The sequence below is a fragment of the Leucoraja erinacea genome, chromosome 4 (assembly GCF_028641065.1).
Source record: "Leucoraja erinacea ecotype New England chromosome 4, Leri_hhj_1, whole genome shotgun sequence".
Classification (NCBI taxonomy): Eukaryota; Metazoa; Chordata; class Chondrichthyes; order Rajiformes; family Rajidae; genus Leucoraja; species Leucoraja erinaceus.
Window position 1 is genome coordinate 28377754 of NC_073380.1, and position 22589 is coordinate 28400342.

The 22589-nt window shown below is 42.6% G+C and overlaps 1 protein-coding gene across 1 annotated transcript in view; it reads left to right on the top strand.

Annotated features, from left to right (window-relative positions):
* The window catches only part of LOC129696222 (focal adhesion kinase 1-like), a 425097-nt gene that overhangs the window by 305339 nt on the left and 97169 nt on the right, over positions 1–22589 (top strand). Inside the window, 4 exon segments of the mRNA XM_055633900.1 lie at positions 12376–12396; positions 12574–12671; positions 13877–13961; positions 21337–21437. Of these exon segments, the coding sequence (XP_055489875.1) occupies positions 12376–12396; positions 12574–12671; positions 13877–13961; positions 21337–21437 (305 nt within the window).

Here is a 22589-nt window from a genome sequence, read left to right on the forward strand (position 1 = left end):
GGGGATATGAGGAGGCAAGAACGGGGTTCTGTTTGGGGATGATCAGCCATGATCACATTGAATGGAGGTGCTGGTTCGAAGGGCCGAATGGCCTACTCCTGCCATTGAATTGTAGCCAATTCAAAGTAAATATTGCTGATCAGTAGAACTTCAAGTTTCATTTTTGGTCAGTACTCATCAATGAGTTGAAATAAAGTGGTTGGAGCTAGACAAAATAACATGTATTTTGTTTGCATACATGCCAGTTAACCCCCTTGAGGCAGGTATAGTTTTACTTGTTATTGAGTTAAGTACATAAACTACTGACATTAATTGATTGTTAAATTTGGATTGTATATTTTCAGGCGAATTTATCAATCCCTGCGGTATTCTTGCCCACGTATATTGTTGTCCCCTGTAAGTAAAGGCAAATAAATACTGGTTGCTCTTGTGCTGAGGTAATGAGAAGAAGGCATGTTGCAGGTCTACAATGAAAAAGATCTTAGCTTCCGCTGGAATCAAAGCTAGAATATGAGCTGGATTTGGCACCAAGGCATGGAGCGGTTCTACTGATACATTTACTGATCTTAAATCTTGGACCAACCTGTACTGGCCCTCTTTCCCTGCCTTGGGCACTGGATTGGTGTGTTGCAAATAGACTGGTACTTCACTAAGATGTCTTGTTCCAGCAATCCCCGAATCAGCTTGTCTCTACTAGGAATTGCCTGTTGTTTTAATGGGTGCTGTTGTATCGAAGGCAGTGTCACCCCTTTCTGGAGAGCTATCTGGATGGGATCAATGCGAACACATCCTACCTGAGTTTTGTCTTCTGCCCACACTTACTGGTCCACATACTCACATACCTCACTCCCCAGATGCTGGTGTAGCTGGGCAATAACTGTCCTCGGGGTCTGATAAAACTTAACAGTACATTGATTAGACGAGTTTTGTTCTTCATACACATTCGGATCTGTCAGATCAATTGCTTTCTTTACCATTGCTCCCAAGTCTTTCGCTCTTGCTGGAAAATTCACCTTCCTTGTGATGTGTGGACCCACTTTTGAAACTCGTTTCCATATGTCTAGAGGTATTTTAACGTACTCTGCAGTTCCTTCTTGTCCTGTTACCATTGCTAAAATGTTCACATTCCAATTCTGGAAATAGTCATCTTAGGAGCAGTTACTTTGTTTACCTTTTTAGTTTCTTTGTAGCCTCCCCTTTGCTCTTACTATAGTCCCTTCTCTTCGCGATGGGCATTCTCTGCTCCAATGGCCCTGCTGACCACAGTTAAAGCAAGCGTGAATAGCAAAGCGATATTACCACTTTGCTAACATTAAAACGCGTTTTCAGGGAAACATGGGCTTGGCTGTTATTTTTCCATAGTTCTGGGATATTTCCCATTGTCTCTTTTCTTGCACAATTTTCAGTGGTTATTGTGATTGTATGTCTCACTGTTTTGTCTTTGTATACTACTTTGATTGGCCCAGGTAGGGGTCTGGCAAACTTGTCCCTCAACTCTGGACAGACTTGCTAATCAGGATTGTAAGAATGGATTAGCCTGAGAGAAGGGTGTTTGCCTTCTCTGCCCTTGATTTATTTGCCAGATCCCTCTCTGCCCCCTCTGATCTCATAGGTCCCTTTGATCTCTTGGATCTCTTTGATCTCTTCGGTGACCCCCTCCTCCACTTTGTCCTCGTGTTGGGCACTCCCTACTCCAGTGACCCAATCTACTGCAAGTCTAACATTGGTCCGGAATTCTATTGCCTCTCCAGTTTGATCTTTGGGAAATTGGTTCTCAGGGAGGTCTGTCATCATAGTAGTCTGGTGCCTTTGTCCATTCCATCAACCCATGCTTTGGTCTTGTCTTAGGACTCCACAAATCTAAATCAGACCTTCGCGCCTTCTTCCTTGTCACATATTCAGTTTTTTTTGCCTTAACCACTGGCTGACTCTCTTGTTTTTTGATATCCTTCCAGTGATACCTCACTGCACAAGCCATTTGACTAGAACTGTTTTCCGACCAGTCCATGTTGTTTGTTTTAATTGCTTTGGCCACATTAGTTAGCAGGCAGTTTAACAGTATTGGGCAGTACTGGGGGAGAATTTGCCCCATTCTGAAAATTTCGATCTCTGACTGGTCCATATATAGTTCCGAGAACCTTTCTAAAAACTCATTTGCTCCCTCTCCTTTCTTAGGCCGAACATCCAGAATCCTAGCAATATCTATCGGCTTTTGAAGGGCATTAACAAGGGCAGTTAAAACTGCATCTTCTCTTGCACTATTATCAGCGATCACATTAGCCAGTGCTTCATGTGTTGGGTGTCCTAAAGCGGCTAGGAACCTGGGATGCTCTGTAGGAGTTATGATCTGTTGTATTACAGCCCATAAGTCTCTTGAGTCAGCGGGATACACACACTTAGTGGTCCGGAGATAGTCCACAAAGGAAGCAGGTGATTTCTTTCTGTCAGGTATTTTACTCAGTACTGCCATCATTTCATTGGGTTTCCATGGAGAATATACATCGATGGTTCGGGGATTGTTTGCACTGCAGCCGGATCAAAGGCTGGGTTAGGCATCTCCCTAACTGGGAACTGACGACGGGATATTTGTTCTTCTTTCATAATTTTTGCTATGTCTCACTCACTCTCAGTGTCCCCTAATACTGTTTCATCCTCCGATGTATCATCCTCATCACTAGGGGGAAGGCGATATTTCTTAAAGGCATATCTAGGTGGTCATCTTATCCTTCTAGATTTAGGCTCATAAAATGGTTCTGGTGGTCGTACTTTGTCTTCATCTTTAAACACGGGAGCTATTTTCTTTGCTTTGTTCCTTGTCCCATGTGCCATTGGACTATCTGCCAGTGGTGGAGCTGTTGGGGTCAAAGAACTTTGTGCTGGTGCTGCTCTCTGGTGGGCAGGTACCACTATAGGATCAGCAGGGGGTGTGGGTGGTGCTGCAGGCACAGGAGGAGGTCTGTGATGCACGCAAGGTGTACAAGGTGCTGGATGTGAAGGTGGAGTATAGGGAGCGCAAGGGGAATAAGGTGGAGGCTGCAAACTTCTTTTAATTTGAACGCTTTCCCAATCCTCTAAATATTCTTCATCTCTCCCTTCCAAGCCAACCAGCGGGTACCTTAACTCTAAGTCTACAAATGCCAGTTTCCCTTCAGGAGTTCTCTTCTTCTCCCGTTCCCTATGTTCTCTATAAGCATATCCACATTCCTTCTTTAAGGTTTGTTTCTTTCATCGTCTTTCAACTCTATTCCAAGCTTCAAAGCTGCCTCCTGCCAGTTCGCCATTATTGCAGCCTCTCTGCGTTCTTCTACTCTTTCGTAATATTGTCTCCATAGTCCAATAAGTTCCTTCGCTATATCACTGTTACCACATTGCCAAACAATCTTCTCAATGTATTTCACTCCCTTCAATGTTCCCAATCCCTCCTTCCGGCCACAAATCAGCTCCTAATTTTTTATTTAACACCCCTGAAAAATATTTCAATCTCTCTACTCTCTGTGGGAGCTTGCTGCAAAATAACTGTAGTGGGCTTTCAGGGTCTTCCATCGTATTTCTTTCGATCTGGTTCCCCATTGTTACTAACAATGGACACGGTATCCAAACGATTCACACTCCACTCACAAGACTTAACAAGTTGTCTACAAATAATGGCCAAAAGTTCTTCAACACGCCAGTAAGTCTCTCACACAATCAATCTCTCCTTTCAATACAATCAATCTCTCCTTTCAACCCGGGTACCCCAAAATTCTTTCACACAATCTCACACAAATTCGCACAAGCTTTCAAACTTCAAACACAAGGCATTGGGGGTTCAGTATTGATGTGGATAGAGAACTGGCTGGCAAACAGGAAGCAAAGAGTAAGAGTAAACGGGTCCTTTTCACAATGGCAGGCAGTGACTAGTGGGGTACCGCAAGGCTCAGTGCTGGGACCCCAGCTATTTACAATATATATTAATGATCTGGATGAGGGAATTGAAGGCAATATCTCCAAGTTTGCGGATGACACTAAGCTGGGGGGCAGTGTTAGCTGTGAGGAGGATGCTAGGAGACTGCAAGGTGACTTGGATAGGCTGGGTGAGTGGGCAAATGTTTGGCAGATGCAGTATAATGTGGATAAATGTGAGGTTATCCATTTTGGTGGCAAAAAACGGGAAAGCAGACTATTATCTAAATGGTGGCCGATTGGGAAAGGGGGAGATGCAGCGAGACCTGGGTGTCATGGTACACCAGTCATTGAAGGTAGGCATGCAGGTGCAGCAGGCAGTAAAGAAAGCGAATGGTATGTTAGCTTTCATTGCAAAAGGATTTGAGTATAGGAGCAGGGAGGTTCTACTGCAGTTGTACAGGGTCTTGGTGAGACCACACCTGGAGTATTGCGTACAGTTTTGGTCTCCAAATCTGAGGAAGGACATTATTGCCATAGAGGGAGTGCAGAGACGGTTCACCAGACTGATTCCTGGGATGTCAGGACTGTCTTATGAAGAAAGACTGGATAGACTTGGTTTATACTCTCTAGAATTTAGGAGATTGAGAGGGGATCTTATAGAAACTTACAAAATTCTTAAGGGGTTGGACAGGCTAGATGCAGGAAGATTGTTCCCGATGTTAGTGAAGTCCAGGTAAGGGGTCACAGCTTAAGGATAAGGTGGAAATCCTTTAAAACCGAGATATAACCATATAACCATATAACAATTACAGCACGGAAACAGGCCATCTCGACCCTTCTAGTCCATGCCGAACACATAATCTCCCCTAGTCCCATATACCTGCGCTCAGACCATAACCCTCCATTCCCTTCCCATCCATATAATTATCCAATTTATTTTTTAAATGATAGAACCTGCCTCCAACTTTTTCATTCCACACAGCTACCACTCTCTGAGAAAGAGTTCCCCCTCATGGTGAATCTTCCCTGGGGAAAAGCTTTGCCACAGAGTCAACTTGTCTATCCCTCTCATCATTTTAAAAACCTCTATCAAGTCCCCCCCTTAACCTTCTGCGCTCCAAAGAATAAAGCCCTAACTTGTTCAACTTTTCTCTGTAACTTAGTTGCTGAAACCCAGGCAACATTCTAGTAAATCTCCTCTATACTCTCTCTATTTTGTTGACATCCTTCCTATAATTAGGCGACCAAAATTGTACACCATACTCCAGAATTGGCCTCACCAATGCCTTGTACAATTTTAACATTGCATCCCAATGAGAAGAACTTTTATCACACAGAAAGTGGTGAATCTCTGGAACTCTCTGCCACAGAGGGTAGTTGAGGCCAGTTCATTGGCTATATTTAAGAGGGTTAGATGTGGCCCTTGTGGCTAAGGGGATCATGGGGTATGGAGAGAAGGCAGGTACGGGATACTGAGTTGGATGATCAGCCATGATCATATTGAATGGCGGTGCAGGTTCGAAGGGCCGAATGGCCTATTCCTGCACCTAATTTCTATGTTTCTATGTTTCTAAACCTGTAAACAGTTTCAAGTCGGCAAACAATCTCAGTCTAAGGTGCAACGGAACAATCAAACACACTTCAGCAGCAAATCTCCTACACTCAAAACACTTCAATCTAAACACCAAGAAATGAGCTCGTAACACGCAAGCAAAATCATACTTAAACAAGAAATAATACTACTAATCACTATTATACAAAAACACACTGCAATGTAAAATACAAGCATTCGAATAATAAGCATTCACTAACTGTTCAGTTCTAAATAAATCACAATATTTTAAATTGCCCAAATCGTGCTGTTGTCAATCAACGGAACCCCTCCCACGGGTACAGGAGACTTTCCCTTCAAAGTACTTTTTCAGTTGGCGGTACTATTCCCTTCAAGGTACTTTTCCACTAACAGGTTACTAGTCCCTGGTTACTAGTCCCTGGAATCAAAGGATATATATGCCCCATTGATTGCACAGCCATGATTCAGACTCCAGTTACAAAAGCGGTCTTAATCACTCTATATTAACATACCAGGCACTGCCTACCCTGACTAAAATTAGAAAATGGTAATAACTAAATATAAATAGTAAAGACATGGGAGAATTATGCCTATCTAAGAGATCGATCACACGTGCCGTCAGCGCTGCTGGAAGCCGTCAATTTCAAGCAAGGCTGAAGGCAGCTGAAATTCTGCGCAGGCGCAACAGACTACTGCGCATGCGCAGTGCTAGATTCTTGGCGGGGTTTTCAAATATGGATTGGCATTATTTTAAGTGTACCTTAGGAAACAGAGAGAGAAGAATGGAGCTCGTGTACCAATGATGTGGTAAGTACATTTCTTAGTGATGTTTTTAAATACCGTATTTCCCGGGGGGTGGGGGGAGAGCACCTTTCACAGCGTTTGGGGAGTCTGGCCCTTGCGACGCTCCTTGCACGGAGCCACCGCCGGGGGGGGGGGGGCGGGGGGGGGGGGGTGGAGGAGATGCAGCTCGGGTGGCTGTGAGCGGCCACTGGGCCAGACAGCGGAACCGGCCTCCACCTCAGCGCCTTCTGCCGGCCCCCGCTCACCTCTGGCAGCCCTCCATCTAAAAACCTCTCTCCTGCCGCTCGCTGGCCTCACTCATGTCCCACAAATCCTTGAATTCCAACACGCGATTGAGGTTACTCGGCTCTTGGAATTTAAGTATTTGCAGGAAGCGGCTGACATCAGCGAGCGGCAGGTGAGAGGTGTTCAGACGGAGAGCACTGCCAGAGGTGAGCGGGCCGGCAGAAGGCGCTGAAGTGACGGCCAGTTCTGCTGTCGGTCCCCGAGCTGCTTCTATCCCCGGCTACAGTGCGGTGGCTTCGCGCCTGGAGAGCTGCGGCAGCGGTGAGTGAGTGAGTCACTGGCATTATCCCTGACCCCCTCCTTCTCAACACTCCTGGCCTCCCCGCAACTTTACCCCTGGCACAGACTCCCCGCACGCTGTGAAAGGAACTCTTTCCCCCCCATTGGCCCCTTGAACAAGTGTTGTCATTCAATAAGATGACAACTGATTCAACTTTTCCCTGTACTCCCGTTTTTCCCACCATCTCTCCACCTGCCATCACCGTTCACCCCCCACCCATTCAGTAATTAAGAATAAAGGAGACTAGGAAGCCATGGGCAAATTGAATTGTTACGTTTTTTAATTTTATTTTTTATTTTTCATGAGTGAACAATCTGCGCATGCATGGTTTAAGTTTTTTTAAAAGCCGACTGACTGCCTACCTTGAGTAATTACTCACGGCACGCGCCAGTGACATACAGTCGCGATTCAAACTACGATTACAATTGCAGTATCTAAGACGCAAACACTCTAATAATTTTAATAATTGACAATAGCCAGTGCCCTCAATAAGATAGATCAACAAAACGGATCTCAATACAATACAATCTCAATATGAAGCCCTGAATTTGGTGAAATTTGGATCGAAGAATTTAGAATTTAAACCACCATTCTGCATAATGGATGCGTCTTCCAATCTCTTCTCAGTGTTTTCAAGTATTCTCAGCCAATCTATACTCCAACACTGAGTTCCCAGTACTGTTCCGAAGTTCTTAAACTTGTCCGAAGTTCTTAAACAGCACACAGGTGGGGACTCAAACCCCCAAGGCAACTCCTTCCCACCTGCTAAATACTGGTCCTCAGTATGTGTCTGCTTCATGCTGGTCTTTGATGCTGATTTTTAAAGTGTCTCTTTCCAATCGCACCCTCAGCACCGATACAGTACTTACTCCTCTTAGTACTGTCCCTACTCAGCCCTGCCTATGAAGATACTTTGTAACTCGAAATTTGTACCCCAGCCTGAGCGGAGCCTCCAACCCCTCAAATATGTGTCAGCTAACTCAATGGTACTCGACTGCAACAGCTGCTGACTAACTGAGGTGTGGGGCCGCAAACCCACTAGAGAAAAGCCTTGTGAGCCTCACACCCACCGTCCACACTTAGGCAGGGACTCGAACCCTTGCCCTCAGTGCTTGCCAGACTACTATTCAAGCACAAGCACGCAAATGATCGATTCGCCCTAGATCTGCGGAGCGGAGAAAACCGCACCGTGGCGCCGATTTCTCCTCTTGCAATCTGAAACGACCCTGACTGCAAATCTATGTTTGACACTCAGTTGAGATCCCGGACGAACCTCCAATGTAATTCCGGTCTTAATCTTACCCTGGTTCTGGTTCAGTAAAACACTGAATACAAGCACTGGATCAACTAACTTTATTTTCCAAACACAATCACACTACCTATACAATTCCTAGTCCAACACCGTGGGTTCGATCCTTGTCTCTACTTGTTCAAGCCCTTCAGCCTCATGCGAATAGAACACCTCCAGAATGTCAGCACGGTCCCAAGTGCTACCCCAGAAGATCGGCACACTCTCATGTGCTCTCCCCTCTTTTATACCCTCACGGACCCTTGGTGCAAAATACATGGGGGGACAACCCCTACAAGCCAATCATCAATAAAGATTATAGAATACATTAATTGACAGTTCCCTAACCCAATCACAAAATATCACATAACATTGTTTCTACAGAAAGCACTTAAGGGAAATATTTATATTAAGCAAAGAAACATTTTACCAGGTAATGTAAAGAATTTGGGCAAGGACACGCTCCTTGACCAATCACGAGTATCGGCGCGAAGACCATGCAACATGGTTATCAACATTATTATAACCCCACCATCTCCTACTCAATCCTGAGCATGCATTTGCAGCAAGACCTAGCTCCCTCTGCAAAACCCTCATATATATTATCAATTAAAGGACATCTGGATATCAACCTGTACTCAACCTCTCCCCAGGACCCCGACACTCTGGAGCCATGATCCTCATGGTCTTTGCAGCCGTTGCAAATATGTCAAGCAGGTTTTGCAAAAGCAGAAATCCTCCACTTTGTCAGGCACCTAAAATGCCCAATATTATCAGAGCAAGTGATTGTTGACCAGATATATTATCAGGAACTCTATATTGAGAGTGGGCAGTGGTGATTCGTGGATCAAGTAGACCCTGCAGAAGGAAAACATGCATGCCTGGTGGAAAGGAGATGGGAATATAAAGGAGAAAACTTTCCATTTATCTAGTACAGAATCTAGTGGAACATTTCATATCTCTTTAGAACTCATCAGGTATTTCAGAAATGTGGTTGCTTCCATAATTTGCAGTAGTCAGATTGCAGAATGTTTAGTTCTGTGAATGGTAATTAAATAAATGCCCAGGTAATCTCTTGTCGGTCACGTGATAAATGTTGGCCAGGGTACAAGAACTCTCTTCCTGTCCTTATTGCCGTGTCAAAGTGATCTTCAATATCCACAAGTGGTGATGGTGGTGGGGTGGTAGTGGGGGAGAGAGACACAGATTCTAAATTTTAAGTTCATCTTTAAGGTAGCACATCTGACAGTGCAGGAAGACCTTAGTTCAGCACAGGATTGTTTTCTGCAATATGTATTTAACTTCCTTCGTAGGGAAATTAGTAGCCTTCTACCTCACAAACAAGAAGCTGCTGATTAAATTACACTTGAGTCAAAGTGACAATCACGTCAGCAACGTGGGTCAGGGTCCAAAAAAGATTTCTTGAAAAATAATCCGGAAACATACTTTTAAGTATAAACTTAATTTGAAATAGAGAATGCTGGAAATACTCAGTAGTTCAGGCTACATCTGTGAGAATAGAAACAGTCAGGAGCCAAAATGGCAGATCAAAATCATTGTCAAACGTGGTTGAATATATATTTAATTATATCTTAAATAAGATATGAACTTTGGCAGAAATAATTTCACATAAAATTCCTTTGCCATTTCAAACATGAATGGGCCCTGAATTTGCCATGAGGGTATATATTGGGTCTGAAGACCCGAAAGGTTACCCATTCCTTCTGCCCAGAGAAGCTGCCTGTCCCGCTGAGTTACTCCACATTTTGTGATTACCCTGGGGAAATGTTGGAGTTTGAAATTATAGACTAACTTGACTTCCTAATGCATAAACTTCTAAAATGAAAGGAGTGAAAACAGACCTAGTATTTGTGATCATTAAATGTTTTCATAACATGTGGTTTCCTTAACGACAGGAATAAAATGAGATTGACATTTAAGCATATGGGAGTAAAAATTGACATGCTGTGCACCCATTTTTCAGGCCTAAAATGGGCACAAAACATAACACCAGTGGTATGGTCACTGTTTAAAATGCGCAGGCAAAGTATATGTGAGCATTTCTAATGGGTACATTTGTCATTTAGATGCTCAGTGACAATTTTAGGGCACAACACACAAATTCATCAGTGGTGAATGAATGTGCTCAATTTTCTTTAGTGGCTCCATGTAGGCTTAAAAGAATAATATCTCAGTAAGAATACCTATTCAGCAAAGCCAGACAAACCAAGAATACTCCTGCCTCTTGACTGAAGTAATTTAATATCCCTCGGGATCCCTCGTGAGGTCCCAAGCAATCTCCGACCACACAGTCACGTAAATAAAATATTAAATGCTCTTAACTGATGTTTCAGACGGTCACTGTTGATGGCAAGATGTTCCGCTCTAATTCATATAATGCATGGGTGCTGGTGTGTTGACTGCTTCATTTATCTTAGGATTTCATATCCCTGAGGTTTGTTCAAGAACCTATGGCCAAAGTGGCAATCAGGGGGGCATCGTGTGATCCAGCTCTCCCAGATTACAAAATGCTCTCTGCATTCAGGTGAATAAAGAACGTAATTTGAAATTTTTGTGCAGAAACCAAAGATATCCACGTACCCGTAAAGTAAATAGATTAAATGCATTAGTTTATGTTAGTTAAAATTAATGATAGTTTTGCCTGATGTAATGCCATTTTCCCTGGGATCCTTTGATCACACGTCCTTGAAATAAGTATTATAATTTTCTCTACCAGTTAAAATTTAAACACAGATGTGCGGATTATTGTTTCAAAATGAGTACTTCGTCTGGAGAGGTGCAAATGGCTGAATGGTGGCATGACTAATTCTGAAGACAAGACAGGATTAACATTTGAACTAATGTCATTTGAAATTTGACTATCATATTTAGCCATTAGCATTTTTTGAGATGCCTGGAAGATTCTGTCAGCAATTGTTTCCCATCCCTGTTAAAGTTTATTGCAAGCCTTAAAAATATTTTTATTATCTGTCTGCTATAAATGATTTCTATTATTTTATTCCAAATATCCTCTCTTCCTGCTTGAATAATATGTAACTATGAAACCTGCAAATCCACTGCATGAGCAGCAGAACTGGGAGGGCTGGGGAGCCTGCAGCCCCTCCACTTTTTTGGGGAGACACGCTTCATAACCTGAAATTATCCGGCCCGCACACGTATTTTTCTCTTCTTCTGAGGACCTCTGACATTCAGAAGCTCAGAACAAGCGCACAGTGAGCACAGCAAAACCGTGCGGAGCTCCGCTCGATGATCTTAGGGCAAAACCACGACCAGTTGTGGCGGAAATCGACTGCCCCACCCAAAACCTTCCCTCCCCCCCCCCCCCGCCGCTCAACAGCCAATCACTGCGCGTTTCACAGTCGAGATATGGGGCAGTGAACTAAGCTGTGATTAACCGCCGAGTGGAAGAGAGGGAGGGTGGGCTTGTGGGCCCCGAGAGAGAGAGAGAGTGTGAATCAGTCAATCGGCCCCGAGAGGGGGAGAGTCGACCCCGAGAAGGAGACAGAGAGAGGGAGAGTCGACCCCGAGAGGGAGGGGGAGAGAGAGGGGGATGGGGGATATATCCCCCCACTTTTACAGTTGGGGGATGGCCTGTATTATCCCCCAGTTTTTGGAGGTCGAGCAACAACAAAAAATAATAATTGTGCCACCCTCCCCCCGCTTGGTCGCTCCGCTACCTCACCGGGTACCCCCGAGGCCAGTGATCAGTGATCACGCAGCCCCCCCACTTTCAAAAACGTTCCGCAGTCCCTGCACTGTGTAAAAGAACCTCAAAAGATCCAATGGAAAAAGGGAGCACTTTGGGTGGTCATGTGACTTTTTCCTGTCATTTTGTGAAGTGATTATTTAATTAATGGACAGAAGAAGTTAAGTTCTGACAAGGATCTGAAGAAAGGTACCGATCCAAAACGTCCTGTCCATTTTCTCCGCTGATGCTGTCTGTCCCACTGAGTTCCTCAAGCACTTTTTTCAGAGAGAAACAAGTTTTTCACAAGATTCCAGCAGTTCCTTTTGTCACCACTGTTCAATTAATGTTGGTTTAAATTATTCCAAATAAAGTTATTTATAATAGCTATTCCTTTAAGATTTTTTTTCACTATTTGCATAAAATGGCTGATTGAATCTATTGTTGAGCATTCATTGGTCAACTTAATTGCATTTTGCAAATTTATCTACAGAACTTTTAATGTATACAGCTTTTTGATTTTTGTTCTCCTTCCTACCCCCATTGCAATGCAGAAAGCTATGGGATAGACGAAGGTAATGCAACTATTTCTCAATTGTTGTCTGATTATTTTGCCTGCTGCCTGTGGATGAATATAATTGTGTCAAGTTGTGTGTCACTTACAATAACCTTTTCTCGTTTATATATTAAAAAAAATAGAAATGCAAGAATAATCTCTGGAGCAACTTTGAATTTTTTTCCACTCTTCACAGCCAGGGATTATGAGATACAGCGAGAGAGAATTGAACTGGGTCGTTGCATTGGAGAGGGACAGTTTGGTGATGTGCATCAAGGGATTTACATGACTCCAGTGAGTAACTAAGAAATTAAATCACTTTTCCAAAGTTGAAATCAAGATAATCATCAGGGAGGTCAGTAACTGTGATGGACTGGAAAATGTTTACCACTCTATATTCTCCTTCATTCCTGGGCATTCAAATTGTCGAACTAGGTAGTGCTGCAGATAGTTGGTATGCTCCCTACCATACAGATGTAGAAGTTCAAAAGAGTATTTGTCGACATACCGAATTCCTCAATCCTCTAAGGAAGTAGAGGTGCTGATGAGATGACATCGGTGTTCTGATGATAAATCTTCAGAGATATACACACATAGGAACTTAAAGCTGATGACGCTCTCCACCGCCATCCCGTCGATGAAGATAGATTTTATGGATCCTTGGCTTTCCCTTCCTGAAGTCAAAAATCAGTTCCTTGGTCTTGCTATTGTTGAGAGCAAGATTGTTGTTTTGACATCACTCAATAAGATTATCAATCTTTCTCTTGTCATCTGACTTATCATTACCCGTTATTTTTCCAACAACGTCTCCTGGCAAATTTAAAGATGGCTGTGTTGTGTCTGGCTACACAGTCAAATGGGTGTAGAGAACGTAGAGCAAGGATTGAGCACAGGGCCTCCTGTGTTCATGGCTATTAAGGAGGAGGTATTGTTGCCCATTCATACTGATTGTGGTCTGCTGTTGAGGAAGTTGAAGATCCAATTACATAAGGGTGAGCAGATATCCAGTTCTCTGAGTTTGGTATTTGGATGGGTGATAGTGCTCAGCATTAATCAATGAATAACAGCCTTGCGGACATGTTCTTATTATCCAAGTGGTCCAGTGGAGAGCCAGGGAGATCACATCCACTGTAGATAACTGGCCATATCAATCAGTGATGACATTAAAAGTTCTGTTGCAAACATGGGCAATGTCAGAGCTAACATTCTACTTGTATTCTGTCCTTCTGAATTGCTTAAAATTGTTTGTAAGTATCTCGTATTCATATTTTTTAGAACAGTAATTGTATTTTAAGCCAAATCCGAACAGAGCATTTCTGTTTATAGTTAATTAAACCACAGGATGTTTATCTATTTGCACATAAATTGTCTGCTTGAATCAGGATTATTAAATAATTTGAATGATACCTCAAAGTAAGTGCTTGGTTCAGTTATATTTAATCAAACTACTTAATTGGCTAATCAAGTATTAATTTTTTAATCTTTTGTGTTATTTGCAGGAAAATTCTGCCATGGCAGTTGCTATCAAAACATGCAAAAACTGCACTTCGGACAGTGTACGGGAAAAGTTCCTACAGGAAGCCTGTAAGTTTATGAACAGTACATTACTGTTCCACAGGTATAAAGTGATTCTAGCACTTCAAACACTATTATATAAATGGTATTATAATAAGTGAAGTTCGGGAATAATTGCAGTCAACATTGACCAGCTCCTGTTCTGTAATCGTAGCATTTTTGCACTTACCATCTGTCCTGTTTCACCACAGTGACATACTTTAGAACATTTGGTTTATTATACAGCAGATTAATGTAGATCAGTGAAATCATCACATTCAGAAATTAGCATTAAAAATATTGAGTTGTGAATCTCGCAACTTCAACTACAGAAAAACACTACTTGCTGTTTTGGCCTTGCATGCTGAATGATTTGGCTGCCTTACCAATGAGTTTGACATAACCTATTGATGAATTGCAAGTACATACTTTTAGGTTGGTGAGCAAAGTGCTTTTCTTTTTGTGCCCCAAGGTGCACCATCTACACTCGTCCCATCTGCCCGTATTTGGATCATATCCCTGTAAACCTTTTCTATCCGTGTACCTGTCCAACTGTCTTTTAAATGTTATTATAGTACTGCCTCAACAACTTCCTCTGACAGCTTGTTCCATGCACCACCATCCTCTCTGAAAAAATTCAGGAAAATTATGAAGTTCATAAAATGATTAAAAAAATACATCAGATGTATTGAACGTAACCACTTTATCAAAGTAAAGTACTCCTGTCAGCTGCCCTACTTCTTAATTTCATGGTTGCGTCTTCATTAATTCAAGGCAACCAAGAATGGGTAGTAACTATTGTCTTGCCTAAAAGGTCCATATTCTTTACGAGACCAGTATCTTCCGTCTGGAAAATTTATCATATCACAAATTTAAATTCTAGCATTGTAGGTGAGAATATAAATTTACATAATTAAATAAATCTCTAATTTAAAAGAAAAACAATAGTGATATCAGTAAATTTGGCATTGATATGTACTGGATTGTAAAAGCCCAATTGTTCATGTCTTGCAAAGAAGGAAGGAAGTTGGTCATCCAAACACCATCAGAACTTATGATGACTCTAAATGCAACAATGCGGTTAACATTTAACTGCTGCCTGAAATGACTGAGGAATACACTCCATTCATGGGGCAACTTGTAGATAGATATAGATATGCCATTTATTGTCACTATACATGTATAGTGAAACTGAAAGCTGCTCGTACTCAGTGCATACATACAATTTAGCACAAAAAACAAGAAACAGAAAAAACAAAAAACAGAAGGGAGATGGGGGGGGGGGGGGGGGGAATAGGTGCACAAATTCTGTGGCGCTACATACATATATACATATATACAGATGGAAGTCCGTGTTGGGCGGTGTAGTCAGTGCATGTGTGAATTTGAATTTATAGTAGATATAATTCTCGGAAAGCAACTATTCCTGAGTCTGTTTGTCCTGGGTTTGATGCACCTATAGCGCCTTCCAGAGGGCAGCAGGTCGAACAGTCCAAACGCAGGATGGGAGCTGTCTTTGATGATCTTCTTTGCCCTGCTAAGGCAGCGGGAGGTGTAGATGTCCATCAGGGAGGGGAGAGGGCAGCCAATGATCCTCTGCGCTGTCCTGGTTACCCTCTGAAGCCTCTCCCTGTCTGCCATGGTGCAGCTGCCATACCATGCTGTAATGCAGTATGTCAGCAGGCTCTCGATGGACGAGCAGTAGAAGGTCAGCAGCAGGTTAGAGTCCAGGTTGTGCTTCCTGAGGACCCTCAGGAAGTGCAGCCGCTGCTGAGCCTTCTTGATGACCGCTGTCGTGTTGTCCGTCCAGGAGATGTCAGCAGCGATATGGACGCCGAGAAACCGGAAGGTGTTGACCCTCTCCACACACTCGCCATTGATATGTAGGGGGACTAAGTCGGTGCTGTGCCTCCTGAAGTCGACAATGAGTTCTTTTGTTTTCCTGGTGTTCAGAGCCAGATTGTTTTCTGAGCACCAGGTTGTCAACTTCAGGACTTCCTCTCTGTAGGCTGCCTCGTCTCCCTTTGAAATAAGTCCGACTACTGTAGTGTCGTCAGCAAATTTGACGATGCGGTTGTTGTTGTGGGCCGGACTACAGTCGTAGGTGTAGAGACAGTATAAGAGGGGGCTTAATACACAGCCCTGTGGGGAACCGGTACTCAACCTGCGAGTGGAGGAGAGGTGGGGGCCGAGTCTCACAGTCTGGGGCCGGTTGGTGAGGAAATCCTTTATCCAGGCACATGTGACAGTGGGGAGCCCAAGAGTGACCAGTTTACCAATGAGAATGTCCGGAATGATTGTATTAAAGGCTGAACTAAAATCCACAAAGAGCATCCGGATGTAGCTCTGCCCCTGCTCCAGATGGCTCAGCACAGAGTGGAGAGCTACGGTGATGGCGTCTTCTGTGGATCTGTTTTGGCGATAGGCGAATTGGTGGGGGTCGAGGTCTGGTGGTAGATAGTCCTTGATGTGCTGGAGGACCAACCTCTCGAAGCACTTCGTGATTACCGGAGTGAGGGCCACAGGACGGTAGTCATTAAGGCTGGTGATGGTAGACTTCTTCGGCACAGGGATGATTGTGGCTGATTTTAGGCAGGACGGAGTAACTGCCTGGGCCAGGGAGAGGTTGAAAATTCTGGTGAAGATGGCAGTGAGCTGGTGGGCGCACGCTTTGAGCACCTTACCAGGGACTCCATCTGGGCCGGTAGCCTTCTTGGGGTTCACTGCCAGGAGCACCCGTCTGACATTGTGCTCCCTGACAGTGAGTGGAGTAGTACCGGAGCTAGGTGAGGGTGGAAACAGGGCTGTAGCAGGTGAGTGCTGCTGTTGTGATGTTTCAAAGCGGGAGAAGAAGCAATTTAGCTTTTCTGCCAGCGGCGCACTCAGGTCTTCTGACTTTGTGGCACAGCCTCTGTAGTTGGTAATGTCTTGTATGCCCCGCCATACCTCCCGTGTATTATTGCTGGACAAGTGGGACTCTATGCTCCTCTTATGGTCCGCCTTGGCTTTTTTAATACCACTTTCCAGATTGGCTCGAGCAGCCCTGTACAGAGCTCTGTCACCTGACCTGAAGGCAGCATCGCATCTGTTATGCAACCGTAATGCTAGCATTTATTTCAAGAGGGCTTGTATACAAAAAGAGGGATGTACGTTGAGGCTCTATAAGGCGCTGGTAAGGCTGCATTTCTAATATTGTGAGCAATTTTGGGCACCATATCTGAGGAAGGATGTGCTGGCTCTGCAAAGAGCCCAGAGGAGGTTTACAAGAATGATCCCAGGAATGAGTAGGTTAACCTATGATGAGTGTTTGTACTCGCTGGGGTTTAGAAGAATGAGGCGGAACCTCATTGATACATACTGCATAGTGAAACGCTTGGATAGAATGGATGTGGACAGGATGTTTCCACTGGCGGGTGAGTCTAGGACTGGAGGTCATAACTTAAGAATTAAAGGATGTTCTTATAGGCAGGAAATGAGGAGACATTTATTATGTCAGAGGGTGGTGAATTTGTGGAATTCTTTGCCACAGAAGGCTGTGGAAGCCAACTCAGTGGATATTTTTAAGGCAGCTTGCATTAGTTTGAAATAGTTTTGCCTGTATCTCCCAAGAATTTTTTTTTTAAATAGACACCGATTGATTGCAAAGCTGGCAATTCACACAGAAAACAGGACTTGCTGGTTGTAAACTGACTGTGTCTTGGAATATTACTGCAATATGCCCTGAAGTTAAAATAAAATCTCCTTTTCTGTGTAAAGCATAACAGCGTCAAGTAAGAAATGGGCACGGACCATCTGTCCTTCACGCACATCAATCTGGAATGTAAATAAAAACATTGCTCCTTTAACATAAATAAATTGCAAAGCATATAATTTTGTACTTATTTTTTCCTGGCACAAATTCCTGGTGGATTATCCAGAAGGGATACTAGGTAGTTTTGCTATAATTGTTCAATGGCGCTTTATTATCACATGTGTGAAATGCAAAGGCACAGTGAAATCCTTTTCATACAAACAGTCCAGTAGAGTGTCACCATACCATCCCCGAGTAGCAATTGTACAGAAATAGTCCACTGAGTCCGCATGCAAGAGTCATCATGCTGATTAGTTTGAAATAGTTTGATTTTGAAGTAATGAAATGTAGATTGAGTGAAAAAGCAGCTATTTTTTAAAAAGAAATATGTCAGGTAAAAATATATAATACTAAAAGCCGAACCACTCTACTTGCAGAACTTTACCCATGCCCTCTTCTTATCTCTGCCTTGGTTATATGCTTCAGACCAACACTTTCAATCTGATAGCAATCCTTCCATGCCATCTTGAACTGATTGTTAAATATTGACCCTCTCTTCCTACTCTCAGGCTGTGTGAACTATTGAATGCAATAATCTGTATTTTAATAGGTTATTTTATGATTGAACACTCTCCAGCTCACGATTGTGAATGGACTTCACAGTGCCCTCCATAATGTTTGGGACAAAGAACCATCATTTGTTTATTTGCCTCTGTACTCCACAATTTGAGATTTGTAATAGAAAAAATCGCATGTGGTTGAGGCACACATTGTCAGATTTTAATAAAGGCTATTTTTATCCATTTTGTTTTCACCATGTAGAAATGACAACAGTGTTTATACATAGTCCCCCCCATTTCAGGACACAGCAATGTCATGTCAATGAAAGTAGTCATGTTTAGTATTTTGTTGCACATCCTTTGCATGCAATGACTGCTTGACGTCTGCGATTCATGGACATCACCAGTTGCAGGATGTTTTCTTGGCCACTCAAGAATTGACCTTTTTTAGCTTTGAAAAACTCCTTTGTTGCTTTAGCAGTATGTTATGATCATTGTCTTGCTGTAGAATGAACAGCCGGCCATTGAGTTTTGAGGCATTTGTTTGAACTTCAGCAGATACGATGTGTCTATACACTTCAGAATTCATTGTGCTACTACCATCAGCAGTTGTATCATTAATGAAGATAAGTGAGCCAGTACCTTCAGCAGCCATACATGCCCAGGCCATAATACCCCCACCACTGTGTTTCACAGATGAGGTGGTATTCTTTGGATCTTGGGCAGTTCCTTCTCTCCTCCATACTTTGCTCTTGCCATCATTCTGATATAAGTTAATCTTTGTCTCATCTATCCACAAGACCTTTTTTATAGAAATGTGGTTGCTCTTTTAAGTACTTCTTGGCAAACTGTAACTTGGCCATCCTATTTTTGCAGCTAACCAGTGATTTGCATCTTGCTGTGTAGCCTCTGTATTTCTGTTCATGAAGTCTTCTGCGATCAGTGGTCATTGACAAATCAACACCTAACTCCTGAAGAGTGTTTCTGATCTGTTGGACAGGTTTTGGGGATATTTCTTTATTATAGAGAGACTTCTTCTGTCATCAGCTGTGGAGGTCTTCCTTGGCCTGCCAGTCCCTTTGCAACTAGTAAGCTCACCAGTGCTCTCTTTCTTCTTAATGATGTTCCATACAGTTGATTTTGGTAAGCCTAAGGTTTGGCTGATGTCTCTAACAGTTTTATTCTTGTTTCTCTGTCTCATTATGGCTTCTTTGACTTTCATTGGCACAACTTTGGTCCTCATGTTGATTAACAACAATAAAAGTTTCCAAAGGTGATTGAAAGACTGGAGAAAAAACTAGGTGCTGAGAGCTCTCTATGCCCGCATTAAGGATGCAATTAAACACACCTGAGCAATTACAAACGCCCGTGAAGCCATGTGTCCCAAACATTATGGTGCCTAAAATAGGGGGGCTATGTATAAATACAGCTGTAATTTTTACATGATTAAACCAAAATGTATAAAAATAGCTTTTAATAAAATCTGACTGTGCACTTTAACCTTATGTGATTTTTTTCTATTACAAATCTCAAATTGTGGGGTATAGAGGCAAATAAATAAATGTGGGTCTTTGTCCCAAACATTATGGAGGGCACTGTAAGTCAAAAAAGGGTGAAAAAGCATAGGGTTTGGTTTTGAAGATAGTAATTGAGGTTGGTCAGATCAGTGGTCAAAACCTAGCCAGATAAAGTGCAGTGGGGCAAAGCTGCTCTTTAATAAGTTTGACATCATTCCTGTAACCCCTTTCTAAACTGTTCAGCTGCTTTTAATGTCTCTATAATAGAGATGTGGTTTAATAAAAAAAAGAGGAATTAAGCCATTGTACAAGTCATGCTTCCTTCCCTTTATAGGACTATTACTCGGAACGGGATCAGAAGCATGCTTCTGATTATTAAACAAAAGCATCTTTCAACTAAATTGAAATCTACAAAATACACATAACATATTGTGGCAAACCTAAAATATAAAAAAAATACTCATTTACTTAGCCAAATATTATTTCCTGTCTCAGAAATTAATGATCAGTTATATTTAAGGTATCATTATCATTATCCATGTAAATTCCTTGTAACCTTAATTGCTGCATCAGTGTGACGATGAAACTATGGTTGGTCAAAAAAATCCTTTTGGAGGAGGAAATGTCAGTGCAAATGCTACCTCGGTCACTTGGCTATGTGGCTGACACTTAATAGACCTCTGTCCGCAACGTCATTATCTGCGATACTGGCCCAGCTTGTATGTTTCCCCTGCTCCCGCTTACTTCCCACACAACATCTTTCCTTTTTTATCTCTTTAAGTGGAGGTCATGGTAACCCCAACCTGCTGGGCATGTATTCCTGCTCTGCATTTTGCAACTCCTACATTCTTTAGATTATGTTCTCACTCTCTAATAGCTTCCATTTAACTCATTGATCAGATGACCTTCTTTACAGCTTTATTCGTCCATTTTTTTAAATATGTAATTAATTAATTAATTCCACATTTAAGCACAGTGTGCCAATCCTATATAGAGAGCTCTTTAAAGCTTTTGACTATATTTTCAAGTCTTTGACTTCAATAATAGAAGAAGTGCAAAATAATTCAAATGCTAGATTTTCTAATTACTTTCACAATTCTGGCTTCTATTACAAATATGGATAATGGACAGTTATGTTGCTGCAAACTGATTCTAGTAATCTGCAGTTCAGTATTTGTGAAGTTAGCATTATTGACTCAGATTTTAACTGCTGAAGTTTCGTATTTTTTCTTGTTGATCACTACAAAAGCAAGCAGCTGTTTGTGAACTGATGGGTGATGGAGCTCCAGGTTCTACTTTCTTAAAAGGTCATGTGTGCTGCGCAAGGAAGGGACTGATAAGCATTTATTGGATGAAAACGAGTGCTATTGTAGATAAATAATGTCAGTGTATAGATTAGCTGTGAGCTAATTGAACAATAGAGTAAGCATGAGGAGTTGAATAATGTACTCCATTGAGTTGTATATAATTTTGGCCTTTCTCTTTCATCTCTTTTAAAGATGTTAAAAAATAATAAAATGTGTTTTCTTTCTTAAAAGTGACCATGCGACAATTTGACCACCCTCATATAGTGAAGCTGATTGGCGTAATTACTGAAAATCCAGTCTGGATAATTATGGAACTGTGTACATTTGGAGAGGTATGTACTCTAAGCTGTACTCAGAAGCACATCAATCCGACCTCTCTGTACTGGGTCTCCTCCATTGCCAGAGTGAGCAACACCGGAAATTGGAGGAACAGCACCTTATATTCCGCTTGGGTAGTCTGCATCCTGCGGGCATGAACATTGAATTCTCCCAATTTTGTTAGCCCTTGCTGTCTCCTCCCCTTCCTCAGCCCTTGGGCTGTCTCCTCCCATCCACCAGCCCTCGGGCTCCTCCTCCTTTTTCCTTCCTTCTCCCCGCCACCCCCTATCAGTCTGAAGAAGGGTTTCGGCCCGAAACGTTGCCCATTTCCTTCACTCCATAGATGCTGCTGCACCTGCTGAGTTTCTCCAGCTTTTTTCTGTATCTAGGATATACTTATGTGTACACCCAAGATTTTGACAGTGTTGATTTGATTTTTTTTTTTTAAAATAAATCTAACATAGAAAAGAGGTGCAGGAATAGGCTATTCGGCCATTCGAGCCAGCATTGCCTTTCAATATGATCTTGGCTGATCATCCAAAATCAGTACCCCATTCCTGCGTTCTTTCCATATCCCTCGATTCCATTAGTCCTAATAATAATAATAATAATAATAATTGTATTTATTAATATTAAAATCAAGTTGATTAAAAACAAAAAACAAAAAATACACAAAACATTTTAAGTCATTAAAATCAGGGTGAACATGGTGGAAGTTATGTCGGGTATGCTAATCTAAACAGGTGTGTTTTGAGTTGTGATTTGAATTGATCGATAGTGTCCAGGTGATGGATGGGAGGTGGGAGAGTGTTCCAGAGACGTGGGGCAGAGCAGCTGAAGGCTCTGGCACCCACGGTGCTGAGTCTAAATGTGGGGACAGTTAAAATTGCAGCTGAGGAGGAACGAAGTGACCGGGAAGGAGTGTATGGTAGCAGCAGGTCAGAGAGGTATTGGGGAGCAAGGTGGTGTAGGGCTTTGAAGGTCAGCAGTAAAATCTTGTAGTTAATCCGGTGGTGCACAGGGAGCCAGTGGAGCTGAGTGAGGATGGGTGCGATGTGGTCCGATGATCTGGTGCGGGTGATGATCCGGGCTGCTGAGTTCTGAATGCATTGGAGGCGATGAAGAAGTTTATTGGAGGTGCAAGTGAGGAGGGCGTTGCAGTAATC